Source organism: Mirounga angustirostris, unplaced genomic scaffold (assembly GCF_029215605.1).
Source record: "Mirounga angustirostris isolate CCGP_5_RB_7025 unplaced genomic scaffold, mMirAng1.0.hap1 SCAF_12, whole genome shotgun sequence".
In the NCBI taxonomy this organism is placed as follows: Eukaryota; Metazoa; Chordata; class Mammalia; order Carnivora; family Phocidae; genus Mirounga; species Mirounga angustirostris.
In genome coordinates this window covers 85648252-85667531 of record NW_026991720.1, presented here as the reverse complement: position 1 = coordinate 85667531, position 19280 = coordinate 85648252, and the positions used below count along the sequence as shown (strand labels likewise).

The following is a 19280-nucleotide window of genomic DNA, read 5'->3' as shown; positions in this document are numbered from 1 at the left end:
ATATAAGTTTTCAGTGTTTGTACTTACTTTTCTGATTTGCACTTAATTGTTCTGTTATCTCTCTATGCTACCAGTTCACAGATTATTTAGATAGATAGATGATAGATAGATAGATAGATAGATAGATAGATAGATAGATAGATAGATAGATATAAAAAGACTAGGAAGTCTGGCCAAGGCATCAAGTACGATTATTACTGTATTTATAAAATTAGATACATAGTGGCAAAATATTTTCTGTTGTTAAATCATCAGGAAAAAAAAGTTTGTGGCAGTAAAAAAAAATAATAATTTAGAGATTCTGCTGTATTTTCCTAGAAATACAAATGGCACATAGCCCTGCATATCATGAACTGAAAATTCCTTTCTTGTTTTCAAAGCTATCCAATTGCCTTTCTGTGTTATCTGCATTGTTTCTCTTAGAACTTTTATGAGAAGCCGGCTTTTGATTACCCGATGAATCAAATGAGTGTGTGGTTGATGTTGGCTAATGAAGGGATGGTTAAAAATGAAACTTTCTGCTCTGCCACACCATCGGCCATGGTATTTGGAAAATCAGACGGGGATCGATTTGCAGTAACTCGAGATTTGACTTTGAAACCTGGATATGTGCTACAGTTCAAGGTATTTATGCACAGATCTCCTCCCAGGGCAGGTCAAAGAATAGAACATCTTCCAGACCCATAAGTGAAATCGAAAGGACACAAATTTTTCAAACTCTCTTAAGGAAGGGTCTCACCTGAAAGAGGTTCGATGATCTTAGAATGGCACAGCTGTCCAGTTAGCTCTGCCCACAAGGACAAAAGCTGGTCAGTTTGAAAACTGACTTTTAGATTTTCAGTCTGATTGTGACTTAATGAATCCCGTGCTTCTGAATGTTAAGAGAGAAACTCTCTTTTTCAGTTTATGAGTGCTTTTTGGACTTACGAGTTACTTTGTGGTTTTACTATAGTACTTTCAAACAGTTGCCCTTCCTTTGATTTAGTAAAGTTGTACCTTAATTATCACTGTTCTCTTACAAGCTTGCTGTTTTTCAGCACTGTGATAACATGTCAATGTGTATAGCAAGTATTTACTTTGACAAGCTCTTTTTTCAGAAGCCTAATCAAAATTTCATTTTGTTTATAATAAAATCCCATTGGTGAATTCTGGGGTCGAAAGTAATGCAGTTTTAATGAGCTAGCACAACTACATGGTCCTTATATAATGGCAGGATGGAGATGGTAAATAATTTACAGATGGAATTATTAAAGAGATCAGATGTTTATAGGCAGCTCTTCAAATATAATTTCCACAGGTCCGTAAATAAGGAATGTTAGTCATAAATAAAATGATCAGTGAAATGTTATCCTTCTCTGTTTAGAGTCTGACGCTAAACTACCATGAAAAAAACGTTAATAGCAGTATATGACTCAGTATTAATTTGTTGGTACTGCCTTAAAATGGTAACAGAATAACAGCAATAGCAAATACGTTGGCTGGAATACTATGCTGTTTCTCACCTGACACCTTTTTGATTTAATTAGTCACAAAATCATGGTAGTGTAGGTGTTAAAATCTGCAAGATGATATTCTGATGTTTAAAAAATCTAAGTCAAGCAAACATTATTAAATGTTCCAAGTACTTAACCAGTAAGAATGCACAATGCGTTGAGAATCTCAATTCTCAAATCACATCAGCAGAAAACTTTTGATTGTGACCATTAGTTGATAGTAGATATGTGTTATGGGTCACTTGGGAATTGATGATTAATGTATATTTGGAATCTGTGACAAGAACTTGGTGTCATTTGTACACAGTGCTGGTACGTTTTTTTGCAACTGCGTGCCATTTGTCAAACACTAGTTGCTAGGAATATAGACATGAAAAATATGGCCCTAGCCCTCAAGGAGCTCAGAAACTAGCAAGTGAGCCAGAAAAGAGAACAGTCATTATCACAGGAGTGTTGTAGTAGAAATAGGCTCTGGATGCTATGAGAGTACCTGGCATAGGGCCTGGCAGGTGCTCCAAAAACAACTGTTAGTTGGATGGTTGGATGGATGGATGGATGGATGGATGGATGGATGGATGGATGGAAGAAAGGAAGGAAGGATAAATTGAAATGGAAAGTCTCCAGAAATACACATTTAGCCAGATGAACAATGGAGGGGGGAACAATTCCAGTTAGAGGGAACAGAATATGCAAATATATGAAAATACATGAAAGTGCAAATGAGAATCGACAATTTGGAAACTTTCAGGAGCTTAGAGTATGTGCCATAGAGGTAAGAGAGAAAGTTGATCCTAATTGGTTTTATATGATACACTAAGCCACTTGGACAGTAACCCAAGAGCAATGAGTCGTGGAAGATTTTTAATCCATTAAGTGCAAGAATCAGACCTGTTTTAGAGAGATCATTCTGGCAGCAGTATGGGTGTTGACTTAACAAGAGGAGAAACTGTAATCAACAAGTACATTTATTCATTTATTCAACAAAAATTTATAAAGCCTTTACTATGCACCAGGCTCTGTTGTAGGCTATGGAAATAAATAGGAATAGCAAGTGTGGTGCAGGGTAGTTATTATTTTATAAAGGGTTGTCAGGTTCCCTCACTAATAAAATGACTTTTAAGCTGAGACCTATAAAAATTAAGAGAGTGAGTCATGTAGCTGTCTGGGAAAGCACATTCCAGGCACAGGGCACAAAAAGTACAAAGGCTTTGAATCCAGAGTGTGCTTGGAAAAGTTCAGGAAATCACAAGGACGCTATTGCAATTAGAGCACAAAGAGACAGAACGGAGAGACAGGTAGCAGAAAGGAGAGAAGTGCTCTGATTGTGGAATATACTCTGAGCGAAGAAAGGATGCTAGAGCAGTCATCAAAAGAAGAAATGAGGAGGCCAGATTAAGGCATTTTGTGGGATTATAAAAATAAGGAGATGGATCTCAGAGATGTTAAAGGGGCATAGTCAACAGGTTCTGATGACCTGTTGGATGATAGAATGGAGTTGAGAATGACTCCATTCTGGCTCCAGTCACTGAAACTGGACATATAGTCAGAGGAGGATTTGTGTGAGGGTGGCGGATGATGAGAGCAGACTTGGACCTGCGGAACGAGGGGTGCCTGGGGACTGCTGAAGGGGAAATGGCAGGAATCAGTTCTGGACATTTCCAGAGAGCTGGAGAGGGGCCCGGTCTGGGAGTTACAGATACAGAAGGGATTTGAAATGATGATTGTGAATGAGATTTGGGAGCATGTATAGACTAAAAAGATAAGAAAGCCGAGAATTGAATACTAGAAAGCACTGACAGTTAAGAGGCAGGCTAAATGGTCAATTAAAAAAGGCACAGACTTGTCGAGAACTGAAGGTTCTCAAGACTTGCCTACTTTAGAAACAACGGCAGTCAGAAGAGGTCTACGATGAAAAGCTAACTGTGTGTGGCTATTGTAATTACTGTCACCGTACACTCACCAAAGGCTATGCTTAGTTATGCGTAATAAAAGGAATTTGTCAGGGCACCTGGGTGGCTCAGACGTTAAGCGTCTGCCTTCGGTTCAGATCATGATCCCAGAGTCCTGGGATCCAGCCCCACATTGGGCTCCCTGCTCGGTGGGGAGCCTGCTTCTCCCTCTCCCACTCCCCCTGCTTGTGTTCCCCCTCTTGCTATGCATCTCTCTGTCAAATAAATAAAATCTTTAAAAATTTTTAAAAAATAAAAGGATTTGTGTTAGAAGAGTTTAATCATGCATCAGAAATTGTCAAGTCTTTGCTTATTATTGTTGACATTGAACTATATAAACTTGGATAAATGTATCACAATAAAATTTCTACAAGCCCAATTACAAATCCTTCTGAGAGATGCTTTCTAGCTGTGAGTATGGGAATAAGGAAAATATAGAATCTTCTTTTGAAAGACTGGATCAAGCTACCAGTAGTCACAAGGATGAACTGGTTGACCTCTTGAGCTCTGGGCCAATATTATTTGCCTACGGCCCTACCTTTCCTTCATTCTTTATTCTGTGGTCATGATCATGTTCCTCTGAGTGCTTAACTTCAGTGTTTCTTTTCTATAAAATTTGACTGTTCTTATCTGTAGTCTTATACAATAAAATTCTGTGGTGGCTCCCACCAACAAATGAAATAAGATATGAATAGGTCATCCATATAAGATAGCATATAATTAAATAAATATAAGGAAAAGAGCTTGACATTTATAATTACCAAAAAATGTCAACTAAAACAGTAATAAAATCATTTATACATTTACCAATTTAGAAAGACACTTTTAAACTTGAATAATATTCAAAGCTGTGGTAAAACTGATTCATTTGAACCCAGTTGATTAAAAACGAACACATATAAATAAAAAGTTTTAAGTGTTTCTGTGTTTTGACTTAGTAATACTACTACTAGAAATTTATCTGGTGATAAGAGATCAACTGAAGAAAAAAATATACATTCTTTGCAATGCCACATATAATAATAAAATAATAGGTTAAATAGAAAGTAGAAGGAAAGTTCTAGAAGTGTGATAACTTCAACTATATGGCCAAAATATGCACTTCTTTCTAAAATTTAGAGGAGAAAACAGAAAAAATAAAAACACTTGTGCTAGGCCATTGAGATTTAAGTTGTTTTTCTTTTTTTTTTTTTCCCCCAAATTTTTTTCATGTTGTTAATTCTATGATGACATTCCACTACATGGATACCCAGAACAATAATTGTTTTATTTCTAGATTATTTTGTTTATTTGATGCAGTGGCAAAGACTTAGCTCTTTGATCTAAGTTGGCAATGATTTCTTACTGAGTTTTGGCAAGAAAATAAAGATGCTTATTCCATGGAAAACAGGGAGGGTAGCCCTCTCTTCAGGTAACCTTCTTGTTCTGAAGAGGATAGCTCTTCATCTTCTGCTTCCCTCTGTTTATATGCCTGGAATGAGAGAAGAAAGCCATTTCTTGGCTTCTTGGATTTTTATCCCTGGCTCCAACATCACAGATACCTTGCTTCCCATTTCCCTCCTATAATCCCAAGAAATCCACAAAATGGCGACTGGCCCAGCTTTTCTTAAAAAGCACCTGTTGTTCACCTAAAGATTTCTAGAACCTGTGGAAGGGTCTTTGTTGGAATTGAGCTGAAAGTCTTATTGTTGTCAGTATAAGGCAGACTCAGTAGCAAGAACCCTGGCTGCTGTAGGACCTAATGTGTTAAGTGATAACTTGGAACCAAAACCTTGGATAATCCTGTCTTTCCTTTTGACAGCTAAACATAGGGTGTGCCAATCAGTTCAGCAGTGCTGCCCCAGTTCTTCTTCAGTACTCTCATGATGCGGGTATGTCCTGGTTTCTGGTGAAAGAAGGCTGTTACCCAGCTTCTGCAGGCAAAGGATGTGAAGGCAACTCCAGGGAACTAAGTGAGCCCACCATGTATCACACGGGGGACTTTGAGGAATGGACAAGAATCACCATTGTCATTCCAAGGTCTCTTGCATCCAGGTAAAGTGACCGTTCTTATTACGTGCCATAGGCGTTATTTCTTGGGAGCATATATTTATCTCAGTATCATCATTCCGGTGACCTACAAGAATTCATATAGTCTAGCTATATGTAGTCACAAAATGACTCTTGAGGAAAAGAGCCCTGGGGCAGAATTCCCAAAGTAGGAATGTGTGCATAGGCGCACATGCATATACACCCCTGCGTGCTTGGCAAACAGACTTACTCATTTATTCATCCACTAAACAAGTATTTATTGAGCACCGTTCTGGGCACTGGGAGTACGGCAGTGAACAAAAGATGTTAAAGGCTAAGAGTCACAAGTCATTATTATATCTGACTTTCACTTTATAGAGATTTTGGATAATTTAATGCCTCCCTGTGTGGACAATTTGAGATATCTTGTAATATAAAAGATCCCTTTAAATGACTATTAAAATAATAGAAAGATTAAAAATCATTTGACAGAGAAATGAGATAAATGGATAAAAGAAACTTAAAGTGAATTAGTTTCATTAATAAGGAAATAAATTTAACTCTGTTTTCTAGCAGCCTAGGACAAAGGGAGAAAATGCAGGGTCATTTAGTTCTCATGTTTGGGTAAAAAGAAAAAAATGCATTCTGATTTTTAAGAAAAAGATACAATTTTTTTCCTTGCTCAGTATTCTAGAATAAATGTATAGCATGCATAGATATCCTTATGCCAGGTAAGGTGATAACACAGAGATCAGTAGGTTTAACTCTATCATTTTATGAAAGATAAAGAAACATTCTTCAAGTGGACACTTCTTAATTGAATCCCAGATTGTAGCATTAAATTGTGACTAAGTCAAGGCATTTCTGCAAAGCCTAGATGATATAAATCTACTCATACAGCTTTCTGGTCGTGATTTAACATACACTTGGAATATTCATAGTGCCATTCAGCAGTATTTCCAGCTTGCTTCCTTCCTAGAATATAGTAGGATTTATATTTTCCTCACACATTTTAAAGTTTGACATGGCCTAATAAAATGTGAATGGAAATGAAATGTGTGATTTTTAAGAGCCCGTGTGCATCTTGCCATGTTCTCTGCTTTTGAAAGCATGTTTGGAGACGTAGTTTACATCAGTCTGGGTCCCTGACTGTCTACAACAAGCAGATTTCTTTGCCCACCTACACTGGACATACTTCCATAAGCAAGAATTAAAACTTTTGTTGGGTTAAGCCACTGAGATTGGGGATTGTTTGTCACTGAGGAGTAACTGATCTCATTCTGACTGATACAGTGGTAAAAGCTTAGCAATCTAGAGGAGTGGTTTATTCATAAAGTTCTTGGAGACCATTCTGGATGTGACATCTTTCGCCGAATTGATCACTGAACTTACTGTGCATCATCTAGCTAGATAAGCTGGTTATGTTCTCTGCCTCCCTCATTACTTAGGTGTGCATCTCTCAAAAATTACACCCCACACTTTGGTATACAGACTTCCCAGATAGGGAGAGAACTTGTTTATCCAAGGCTGTATAAGTTTCTGGGTTAATCTACTAAACTTTGAAGCATAGTCTTTAAATACCAATTATTCCAAGAAAGAGTTTGTCAGTCAGTGGATCTAAGTCCACCTGTAAGTAATTTTTTGTCTTTATATGCCAGTGTTCTTTGTAGTATCTTAAAGAGAGACTCAGATGATTTGATGTATGGTGGCAAAGTTGATGGGTTGGCCTTCTTTGGTGAAATTTAAGAATTTGACTTGCACTGTGCTTTAGGTAGAACAGGCCCAGCTGCTGTAACAGAGAAACAAATACAAATGTTTAACAAGGCTTAAACAAGATAGAAATTCTTTCTCCTATCACAGCCCAGAGGTGAGCAGTTCAGAGCTAACAGGGTGGTTCTGCCGTGATGAGCACAACACTTTCATCTCTGGATCCAAGGCAGCCATTCCAGATCTTATCATCTCTTAACCAGTAGAAGGAAAAAGTAATCAGGGATGCATAGATGCATTTCTTTTTTTATTTTTAAGATTTTATTTATTTGTTTATTTTAGAGAGAGAGAGCACTCAAGCAGGGGGAGGAACAGAGGGAGAGGGAGAGAGAGAATCCCAAACAGACTCCCCGCTGAGTGCTGAGCCTGACTCGGGGCTACATGTCACGACCCTGAGATCACGACCCTGAGATCATGACCTGAGGCGAAACCAAGAGTTGGATGCTTAACCGACTGGGCCACCCAGGCGCCCAGATACATCACTTTTTAAAAAATCATCCTTACTCCTTGTTTATATCACTGAGTACGGGCTAGGATAATATTTGTACGGTTATCTATTGCTATGCAACCTGTCCCTCCAAAACTTGTCTCTCCAAACAAAAGCAACAATGATTGACTTTCTCGTGGTTTTGTGGATTATCTGGGTCGTCCTGCTGCTGCTGTCCGGGCTCCATCATTAACTGCATTTAATCGGTGGGTCGGTTAGTGTTTGGGCTCAGCAGGACCTTTCTCTCTGTGTCGTCTTCAGCCTAGTATTTTTCACAGTTGGTGGTTCTAGAGTTCCAAGAGAACAGAAGTAAAAGCTGCAAGACTTTATCTTATTTGCCACATCCTCCTGGTCAAAGCAACTCACAAGGCCAGTCTAGATTCAAAATATGGGAAAACAGACTCCCCTTTTGGATAGGAAGTGCAGAAAAGTCAGACTACAGAGGAACATGTACACAAGGAGGTGTGATTCATTGGGGGGCTATCTGTGATAATTTGTCCTAGCTCCCGCAAGTCACGTCTCTCCCACAGCCAGATGCATCCACTCTCCTCTCTAGACCTCCCATCACAGCATCAGGCACTAAGTCACTGATCTCATGATCTCTGTTAGGTCAGGGTATGGCCGTGGCTCCCTGGATATGGCTTCCCTTGATCTAGAGGCCTATGAACTAAACAGGCAATTATCCATACCCAATATACAGTGGTGAGACACTGACAGGGTAAGTACAATAGATACTTCTACTCAAAAAAGGGGGTAGGGAATGGGAAGCACATGGCAGCCACTGGCCAAAAGGAATTCTAAAAGCCAGCAAGATACTTATTATTAGGACTCCCTCCTCCATGAGCAATGTCCAGGACAAGAAGGTTGCCTTGATTAAATTCTGCTCTTTAGGAGTGGTTCCCTAATCTATTGTTCTTCTCAGTTATTAGCTCTGCTCTGTAGGGTTCACCCTCTGAGGCATCTTTCCTTTGCCATGAGAATTTATCTGTGTTTGTATCCTAATAGCCATCTCATCCTGCTTTCTGCCCATCACAAGCTGGGCACATAGCAGTGCAGCCCTCTAGTCCTCACCGTTACCACTGCCTTCCTCCCCCGGTGCTTTTCTGAAACTTTGACCCAACTACAGCTCTTCCAAATAGATAGTACAGCATGCCATGAAGCTGGGGAGCAGCAGGTGGATTATTTCCTGCAATGACTAGAATATCGGGCAGCTACAAGACATGACTATGAAAGTAGTGGTTAAGCCACAAATGAGAACTAAAAGAAGGTTTTCCTTAATATCACAAAGTGAGCCAATATTTTTTTTAAGTTAAATCTTATTTATTTATTTTTTTATTCTTATGTTAATCCCCACACATTACATCATTAGTTTTAGATGAAGTGTTCCATGATTCATTGTTTGTGCACAACACCCAGTGCTCCTTGCAGAATGTGCCCTCCTCAATACCCACCACCAGGCTAACCCATCCTCCCACCTCCCTCCCCTCTAGAACCCTGTTTGTTTTTCAGAGTCCATCGTCTCTCATGGTTCGTCTACCCCTCCGATTTCCCCCGCTTCATTCTTCCCCTCCCGCTACCTTCTTCTTCTTCTTCTTTTTTTTCTTAACATATATTGCATTATTTGTTTCAGAGGTACAGATCTGAGATTCAACAGTCTTGCACAATTCACAGCGCTTACCAGAGCACATACCCTCCCCAGTGTCTATCACCCAGTCACCCCATCCCTCCCACCCCACCCCCCACTCCAGCAACCCTCAGTTTGTTTCCTGCGATTAAGAATTCCTCATATCAGTGAGGTCATATGATACATGTCTTTCTCTGTTTGACTTATTTCACTCAACATAATACCCTCCAGTTCCATCCACGTCGTTGCAAATGGCAAGATCTCATTCCTTTTGATGGCTGCATAATATTCCATTGTATATATATACCACTTCTTCTTTATCCATTCATCTGTCGATGGACATCTTGGCTCTTTCCACAGTTTGGCTATTGTGAACATTGCTGCTATAAACATCGGGGTGCACATACCCCCTCGGATCCCTACTTTTGTATCTTTGGGGTAAATACCCGGTAGTGCAATTGCTGGATCATATGGTAGCTCTATTTTCAACTTTTTGAGGAACCTCCATACTGTTTTCCAGAGTGGCTGCACCAGCTTGCATTCCCACCAACAGTGTAGGAGGGTTCCCCTTTCTCCGCATCCCCGCCAACATCTGTCGTTTCCTGACTTGTTAATTTTAGCCATTCTGACTGGTGTGAGGTGGTCTCTCATGGAGGTTTTGATTTGGATTTCCCTGATGCCGAGCGATGTTGAGCACTTTTTCATGTGTCTGTTGGCCATTTGGATGTCTTCTTTGGAAAAATGTCTGTTCATGTCTTCTGCCCATTTCTTGATTGGATTCTTTGTTCTTTGGGTGTTGAGTTTGATGAGTTCTTTATAGATTTTGGATACTAGCCCTTTATCTGATATGTCATTTGCAAATATCTTCTCCCATTCTGTCGGTTGTCTTTTGGTTTTGTTGACTGTTTCCTTTGCTTTGCAAAAGCTTTTTATCTTGATGAAGTCCCAATAGTTCATTTTTGCCCTTGCTTCCCTTGCCTTTGGCGATGTGTCTAGGAAGAAGTTGCTTCAGCTGAGGTCAAAGAGGTTGCTGCCTGTGTTCTCCTTTAGGATTTTGATGGACTCCTGTCTCACATTGAGGTCTTTCCACCATTTGGAGTCTATTTTTGTGTGTGGTGTAAGGAAATGGTCCAGTTTCATTCTTCTGCATGTGGCTATCCAATTTTCCCAACACCATTTGTTGAAGAGACTGTCTTTGTTCCATTGGACATTCTTTCCTGCTTTGTCAAAGATGAGTTGACCATAGAGTTGAGGGTCCATTTCTGGGCTCTCTCTTCTGTTCCATTGATCTATGTGTCTGTTTTTGTGCCAGTACCGTGCTGTCTTGATGATGACAGCTTTGTAATAGAGCTGGAAGTCCGGAATTGTGATGCCGCCGGCTTTGCTTTTCTTTTTCAACATTCCTCTGGCTATGCGGGGTCTTTTCTGGTTCCATACAAATTTTAGGATTATTTGTTCCATTTCTTTGAAAAAAGTGGATGGTATTTTGATGGGGATTGCATTGAATGTGTAGATTGCTCTAGGTAGCATTGACATCTTCACAATATTTGTTCTTCCAATCCATGAGCATGGCACGTTTTTCCATTTCTTTGTGTCTTCCTCAATTTCTTTCATGAGTATTTTATAGTTTTCTGAGTACAGATCCTTTGTCTCTTTGGTTAGATTTATTCCTAGGTATCTTATGGTTTTGGGTGCAATTGTAAATGGGATTGACTCCTTAATTTCTCTTTCTTCTGTCTTGTTGTTGGTGTATAGGAATGCCACTGACTTCTGTGCATTGATTTTATATCCTGCCACTTTACTGAATTCCTGTATGAGTTCTAGCAGTTTTGGGGTGGAGTTTTTTGGGTTTTCCACATAAAGTATCATATCATCTGCAAAGAGTGAGAGTTTGACTTCTTCTTTGCCAATTTGGATGCCTTTGATTTCTTTTTGTTGTCTGATTGCTGTGGCTAGGACTTCTAATACTATGTTGAACAGCAGTGGTGATAGTGGACATCCCTGCCACGTTCCTGACCTTAGGGGGAAAGCTCTCAGTTTTTCCCCATTGAGAATGATATTCACTGTAGGTTTTTCATAGGTGGCTTTTATGATATTGAGGTATGTACCCTCGATCCCTATACTCTGAAGAGTTTTGATCAAGAAAGGATGCTGTACTTTGTCAAAAGCTTTTTCTGCATCTATTGAGAGGATCATATGATTCTTGTTCTTTCTTTTGTTAATGTATTGTATCACATTGATTGATTTGCGGATGTTGAACCAACCTTGCAGCCCAGGGATAAATCCCACTTGGTCATGGTGAATAATCCTTTTAATGTACTGTTGGATCCTATTGGCTAGTATTTTGGTGAGAATTTTTGCATCCATGTTCATCAGGGATATTGGTCTGTAATTCTCCTTTTTGATGGGGTCTTTGTCTGGTTTTGGGATCAAGGTAATGCTGGCCTCATAAAATGAGTTTGGAAGTTTTCCTTCCATTTCTATTTTTTGGAACAGTTTCAGAAGAATAGGTATTAATTCTTCTTGAAAGGTTTGGTAGAATTCCCCTGGGAAGCCATCTGGCCCTGGGCTTTTGTTTTTTGGGAGATTTTTGATGACTGCTTCAATTTCCTTAGTGGTTATAGGTCTGTTCAGGTTTTCTATTTCATCCTGGTTCAGTTTTGGTAGTTGATACATCGAAGTGAGCCAATATTTTGAAGCTCCCAATGTATCAATATTGTCTTGGACCTCAGTTCTTGGATGAAGAAATAGTCTTCATTAGAGTCCAGCTTGCTGGCTGACGGCATTCGTGACAAAGAGCTCTCTACTGAAGAGTAGGAAATACGTTTCCACTTTAAGAGCTGTTGTTGTTTCTTCTGCAATATGTTCAACTCCACTATCTCCAAATGCAGTATTGGAAAGCTGAGAATCCTAAGTGTGAAAATTGTTAAAATTGGGAGCTATTTTGCCACGAAGCAACATGCTTATAATCGTTACTAGAACATTGCTCTTTCACAAATAATTCTAAGCCGATTTTCTCAAAGGAACATTTTGTCTTCCTATTCATTCTCTTAGTTCTTATCTACAAAGGAGAGATACCGTGGCAGTAGATATATGCTGGTGTATCCCTGACACTCAGCAGCATCCCGACCACACAATATGTCATGCCATGCAGTCTGCTCTAGGTTCCCTATGCAGAATGCAAAATATTGATATATCCTGGGGCGGGGGGGGGGACACAGGAAGGGGGCATGTGCTAGAAACACAGTTGCTTAGTATTCTGCAAAGTGTCTCCTCCACTGCCACCATCACTCGTGCACCTCTGCATGGGACAAGCAGGTGCACAGGAATCTTCTTGGTTGGAGAGGCCAGTGCAACAGCTCTCTCAAATGTGGTGATGGAAGTGGAAGGTATAGAAGAAGCCCATTCTCCTGGTCACTCAGGCATCCTGTGAACAAAAGTAATCAGGAAAGGAGTCAGAGATAGAGTCTTATCTTCTACTTTTTCCTCATGTGAGAAAGCAAGACAAAGGGGAAGTTTTGTTCAGTGATTTGAATGGTCAAGCCACACTGTGGTTTATTTCTAGTAAAATTATGTAAAATTAAACTCTGTCTCTTTTACCCAATCATCAACTCCTCCAATCCTTCCTGGACCTTCCTGACTATCAGGTCAAAGATGTTCTTCTAGCATTATGTCCTTCTCAATCACAGTAGTAAGCAGGGTTGCACATTTACATTTCTTCATTCAGGGTTTGACCAATGTGTTTCCTCACTTGACTGTGAGCTACGTGATGGGAGGAACCGTGTTGGGTTTTGCTTCCCATCATATGCCTAGCCCTAGCACTATGCCTGGCATGCTGGAGATGCTTGGTAAATGCCGATTGAATGAAGGGATGTTGAATGAAGAATAAGGACCAACAGTAGGTAGATTACCTACAGTGAAGATACCTCCCTTTTTAAAATATGTTTTCCAAAATAAATTCAGTGCTATTAGCAAAAAATCATTCTTCTGCATTCTGCTGTATCTCCCTGAAAAGGCAAAGATAGCACATGCACACGTGTGCACACACACATTAATAGCATTAATAATTTCAAAACTATATCTCTTCCACTTTAAAAAAGATAAACTATATGGAATCTAGACATGCTTATTAGCTTAACTTTGGCCTACTTCCTTTTTTTTTTTTTTTTTTTAAAGATTCTATCCATTTATTTGAGAGAGAGAGAATGAGAGACAGAGAGCACGAGAGGGAAGAGGGTCAGAGGGAGAAGCAGACCCCCGGTGAGCAGGGAGCCCGATGTGGGACCCGATCCCGGGACTCCAGGATCATGACCTGAGCTGAAGGCAGTCGCTTAACCAACTGAGCCACCCAGGCGCCCTGACCTACTTCCTTTTGTTTTTTTTGTTGTTGCTGTTGCTATAGCTTAAAAATTACAAGTTATTTCATGTTTAAGAAGAGTAAATAAAAGTAAGATACACTTGAGGCCTGGTTCTGCACACAAGAATGGATAACAGGCTCATTCTGGTTCCTGCAGCTAGATTCAATTGGAGGTTCATTCTGTAAGTGGACAGCATAATACTTTGCTTGTCTTTGATTAGCCTTCTCCATCGTTCCACCATAGTATTCCTATGCGGAGTATCAGTACCCAGAGAAGAACTAGCCCAAGGATAAAAGTTATCCAGTCTTCAGTTGACAAAGCCATTCCAATAGTGAGCAGCAAATATCCTAATGTAGAGAGAGTGATGAATTCATGGTGCTAAATCAAGACATTCTCTGTATGCTGGGTATCTTGTAACATTGGTGTTTAAATAAGGAGCATTTGGGATCCCAGGCATAGTGGATTTTTGCTGGTATAAAAAGAGGTTTTCATGCAAAGATTCAGAAACAGTTTGATGAAAAGCATCCTATTATAAAAATAGCTCTTAGGCAAAGCATTAGAAGACATTTGAAGAAAGAGGCAAGATAACTTTTAACCATCAGAAACCACCTGTTTCTGCAGGGAAGAAATAAAGCACCCACCTCACTTTGGCCTACTTCTTCTGATGGTCTCTCCATGACTACAGTTTTTTAGTGAATTTCTTACTAGTTCTTCCTCTTATTCCAGCAACCCTGAGGTTTCTAAAGTATTTGTGCTCAATTCCAAAACTGTGCAAGGGAGAGTAGGAGAGGGCAGCAGTAGGTATCAGGAACCAGACACAACTGGGAAAAATTTAAATGAAGCAAAACTTGCTTATGTCATGAAAAGTGAAAACTTTCTTTTTTTGATTTGCACCTACCAACTAAAAACCACCTAGCAGAGATTAAAAGAAGGAAAAGAGGTACAATCTCTTACCCTTTTACTTTGAAACATGGGCTCCCAGTTAGGACTCTTAGCTATGATTCATCATGTCCTGGACTCACCCTATTAACCAATAATTTGTCATTTTGTTTTGTTTTGTTTCTTTATTTAAAAATGGATTCCTTTGTGCTCAGCTCCTGAGGTCTTTCACGTTCTCAAATATCTAACAGTGAACTCTGCTTCTTGGGTCTATGGAAGACTTAGACTTGGGGGTGCCTCCTCTGTCTGGCCAGACCAGACCCTGATTCTTTCATTGTTATGAAAATTACAGTGACCCCAAGAAACAGATGGGTCAAAGGGTTTCATTTCCTCTTCTTCCACTATCAAATTACCAAAGCTTCTAGAATTCTACTTAAAGGTGAGATTCTTCTACCTTCTGAATGCTTCTGGGCCTCAACCTGAGCCTCCCTCTTTCATGAAGTAGGGCAGTTGATGGAGATGCCCTCATCTGGCCCATATGGGAGAATTTGGGGTAGAGGAAAGTTGTTCCTACCTCTTTCTTTACTTTCCATGGGGCAGAAGTTGTAGATCCATGTTTCTCTGTATTATAGAAGCACAAAAAGAAGAGACAAGAATGACTTCTAATCCAAGAGGACTTGTATCAGAGAATTGGCATGTTTTCCTTTTTTATCAAAAGATACTCCTATTTTTTGGGAGGGGCACAGAGGCCTTAGCATTTTCCTTAAAAGCAGCAATTGGCAAAAGCTGCTGATCATCAATTCCATTTCCTTCCTTTGAGAGGAAAAACATCTTCACAACCTAAATAACTTTCCGACCCCAATGGGAGGAATTTTCCCAAGGTTCATGGCACAACCACTGTATTTTTTTTTTTCTCTTTCTTTCTTTTTGCTTTTATGTTTTTCTAATCTTATTTCAATTGTCTTTTGCCTTAAGAAATAAAACCAGTATATTTTGAATTAGCTTTAAAGGAAATAAAAGATGTGTTCACCTTCCTCTTAACACACTGACGAATGTGTGCTAAGACTTACATTAATGGGTGATTAGTCTCTGAACACTTAAACACATTGTGGTCACATTTCGCAGATTTGCCAGGAGTAGGCAACTTAAAATAATGAAGACAATAAATCCAGGTTTATGGTTCTGTGTTGCCAAATAATCAAAGCTATTTGAAGAGCTATCAAGAAATGCGTTCTGACACTGCCATGTTATTTGCACAATAATGGATAGGAGAAGGAACTGACTTTGTCAATAGTTATGTCTGACAATCTTCATTAATCTTTAAGATTCTTTACCCTTGTTTACGAAGAAACTGGATTCACTCAAAAGTCTATAAATACCGGCAGCGAAATTAATTGGACTCCAGATAACCTAATCCATCTTCCTTCCTTGATGTCGGTAGAACTGAGAAGGAAGAGGTGTTTTCCTGGTGTGACATTATAGAGGGGCACAGGTTTCCATATATTTGAGAAGAAAGAGATGTGCTGAGAGGATTGCAAAGACTGGAGAGCAACTGGAACCAGTGTTAGTCTGGCAGCCGCAAGACTTGTTGTGGGGGAAGAAGCACCAGGCAGCAGCCCAGCCCACTGGGATTCCAAGGTTTTGAAGCACTGGGACCAGGTCCTTCTTTTGTTCATTGGCAGTCACCAGTATTTGTTGGCAGCCCAGCTGGTTGCTAAGAGCTCATAGAATGCGCAGTCTTAGGGATTTGAAGCTGAGAGGTGCAGAGGAAGGCAACAGGTGGGAGGAGTGCTGTCAGTATAAACTTAACTCTTTCCTGCCAGGATCATGTCAGTGGCAAATAGCCAGAGTCCCCTTATGTGTCCTAACAAAAAACGGTCTATCTGATGGTCTCAAAAATTCCTAAGTAGCCTCTTCTGAAAATGCCCATAAGATCAGTGTGATGAAAGGGTGAAATATTAATCAAGTGAAAGGAATGCCTTTCTGGTTTTTATTATTAAAAGCTTATTAGATGGGGGGCGCCTGGGTGGCTCAGTTAAGCGTCTGCCTTCAGCTCAGGTCATGATCCTGGGGTCCTGGGATCCAGCCCCGCGTCGGGCTCCGTGCTTAGCAGGGAGTTTGTTTCTCTCTCTCCCTCCGCCCCTCCCCATGCTCATGCTCTCTCTGTCTCTCTCTCTCTCTCTTTCACTTGCTCTCTCTCTCAAATAAATAAATAAAATAAAAAATTTTTTAAAAGAAGGACTATACAGTTTTAAAACTTATGAGATGGAAAATATACAAGTAAAAACCTACAATATGTGTCTGACCATCAAAAATCTTCTGTATCTGATATCCTCCTGGTATTGAAACATTTAGGCTGAAGAGGAAATAAACAACTTTCCAGAAAGCTCTGAGAGAGACACTTTATTATGAAGGTTAAATGTCCAGTCAAGTGGCCATGACTTTCAAATAAACATGAAACCTTTCTTGAATTTTTCTGAACCCTTCTATGTTTCAGGGCTTTTGTACGAAGTATTGGGATAAGAAACACGTGTGTTGTTTTTCCCCAACAGTAAAACCAGATTCCGATGGATTCAGGAAAGCAGCTCACAGAAAAACGTGCCTCCCTTTGGTCTGGATGGAGTGTACATATCTGAGCCTTGTCCCAGTTACTGCAGTGGCCACGGGGACTGTGTCTCCGGGGTGTGTTTCTGTGACCTGGGGTACACTGGTAAGGCTGCAGACACGTGTCTGATGGTTTGTTTGCAAAATACTCATCTCTAGCTACTGTCTTTCATGTTACTTCTTACAAGGAAATAGATTCTGAGGTGATTCTTCCTTAAGTCCTAGTTGTAGGAATTTGCCACCCAGGCACTTGAGGTGCTAAAAGATCTTTTGTAGTTTGAGCTGCCTACGGAAAAACAAAACAAAACAAAACACAGTAACATCAATTTCACTCCCTAAAGGAGATTTATTTATTAGTAATAGTGATAGTAGTTAACATTGCTTTCAGCTCTACTCTATGCCAAGCACCATATAGTAAGTGCTTTTTATATCATCTCACCGAATTCTAACAAAAACCCTGTGCCATAGGACATAATGTTATTGTCTTGTTCATATTTGAGGAAACTGAGACACAGAGAGACTTAGTAACTCTCCCAAGGGCACGCAGCTAGGAGTCGCTGAAGCTACACTTCAGACTCTGGCAAGTCAGTCTCTAAAACTCAAACCTAAGCTCTTCCTTGACCACTTGGCTGCAAGGGGCTCTTTGGGCTCTTCACATTGCTTTTTATAAGAAATGTAATTTTGTACATGCAAAGTAAAAGTCAGTGTCTGAAATGATAAACCCAAGACTGCCAAAAGAGAACTTTACAAGAGAAATATTTTCTGACCACAGTTACACTTGACTATTGTTACAAGCAAAAATAAAAAGGGAGCTGAGATTAAAGAGTAAAATTGAAGAAAATGTTATAAGTTTCAAAATCTTTGTTAGGGTCTTTCCTAGAGGCAACTTCAAAAGGATGCTTCCCAGAGATTCAGCGCTCTGCCCTTCATCTGGAGCGTGACCAAAGACAAACATATGTCGTTGCAGGCCTTCTGTGGAGAGTCCTGCCATTCATGGTTTCAGGGGTGTTTTTTTTTTTAAATCTGGGATTAGCTCTCCTTATTGATCCTCTGATAGAAGGACAACAAAGGAGCAAATTTTATGGTGGACAAAATCTATTTTTCAGTTTGCCCACATCCTCTTGGTAGCAAGAACCATGGACATGTGTGGTTCCCAGAGTCTCTCTACAAATGAGTAAAAAATGATAGAAGTGGAATCATGTTTTTGATGATGGTAGAAGTGGCCGCATTTCTGACAGACAGTTGTGGGATACCGATTTCCATGGGTTTCATGCCCCTAAGCCCTGTGGAAATGCTTCCTTAGCCCATGCTCTCAATGTGCCTTCTAATGTATAATGATTTCAACAAAGCCTCTCTCCCCTATGTATTTCTTTTCTCGGAAGCCGCACAAGGAACCTGTGTATCTAATGTCCCTAATCACAGTGAGATGTTCGATAGGTTTGAGGGGAAGCTCAGCCCTCTGTGGTACAAGATAACCGGGGGCCAGGTTGGAACCGGATGTGGAACGCTGAATGATGGCAAATCTCTCTACTTCAATGGCCCCGGGAAAAGGGAAGCGAGGACCATCCCTCTGGACACCAGGAATATCAGGTACAGAGTTTATTGGTACACTTCTCTGAGAACATAGTATTTACCATGCTTTGTGGTCTTACCTGAAACTCTCTGTGCTGTTATTGAAGATTTACATAAAAAGGCTTCTCTACATAGATTCTGATATGTAAAAATGAAGCATAACTTTAAGGCCATAATAAAATAGTTTCTGCAAAATTCAAAGCGCAATTTGTTAATCAGCCTACAGACATCACTAAAGTCTGTGTGTCTAAGGTATGTCAGCTTGGTTTTCTAAAGTTCTATGTTACTACAGTGTTTGGTATTACGTTTATATATGCCAGGTGAAATGAAGATATTTTTTTTCAACTTTAAATTCTGTGTCCGAAAATGATGTGTTCCATTGATTGACATTTATTTGTATTTGCTTATTAAAAACTGCTCCAGAAATTTAAAATACCTACACTGACACCTACTGGTAAAATAAATAACTGCTTAAATGAAATAGCACGCTTAAAATAAAACTACTTTTTGTCTTATTATCAGTTAAATTATTTGAGA

The 19280-nt window shown here is 39.8% G+C and overlaps 1 protein-coding gene across 1 annotated transcript in view; it reads left to right on the top strand.

The window, feature by feature from the left end:
* The window catches only part of RELN (reelin), a 530360-nt gene that overhangs the window by 419845 nt on the left and 91235 nt on the right, over window positions 1–19280 (top strand). The window contains exons 27-30 of the mRNA XM_045864852.3: window positions 424–624; window positions 5244–5476; window positions 17120–17277; window positions 18554–18761. Coding sequence (XP_045720808.1) covers window positions 424–624; window positions 5244–5476; window positions 17120–17277; window positions 18554–18761 — 800 coding nt within the window. The remainder of the gene's footprint in view (window positions 1–423; window positions 625–5243; window positions 5477–17119; window positions 17278–18553; window positions 18762–19280) is intronic.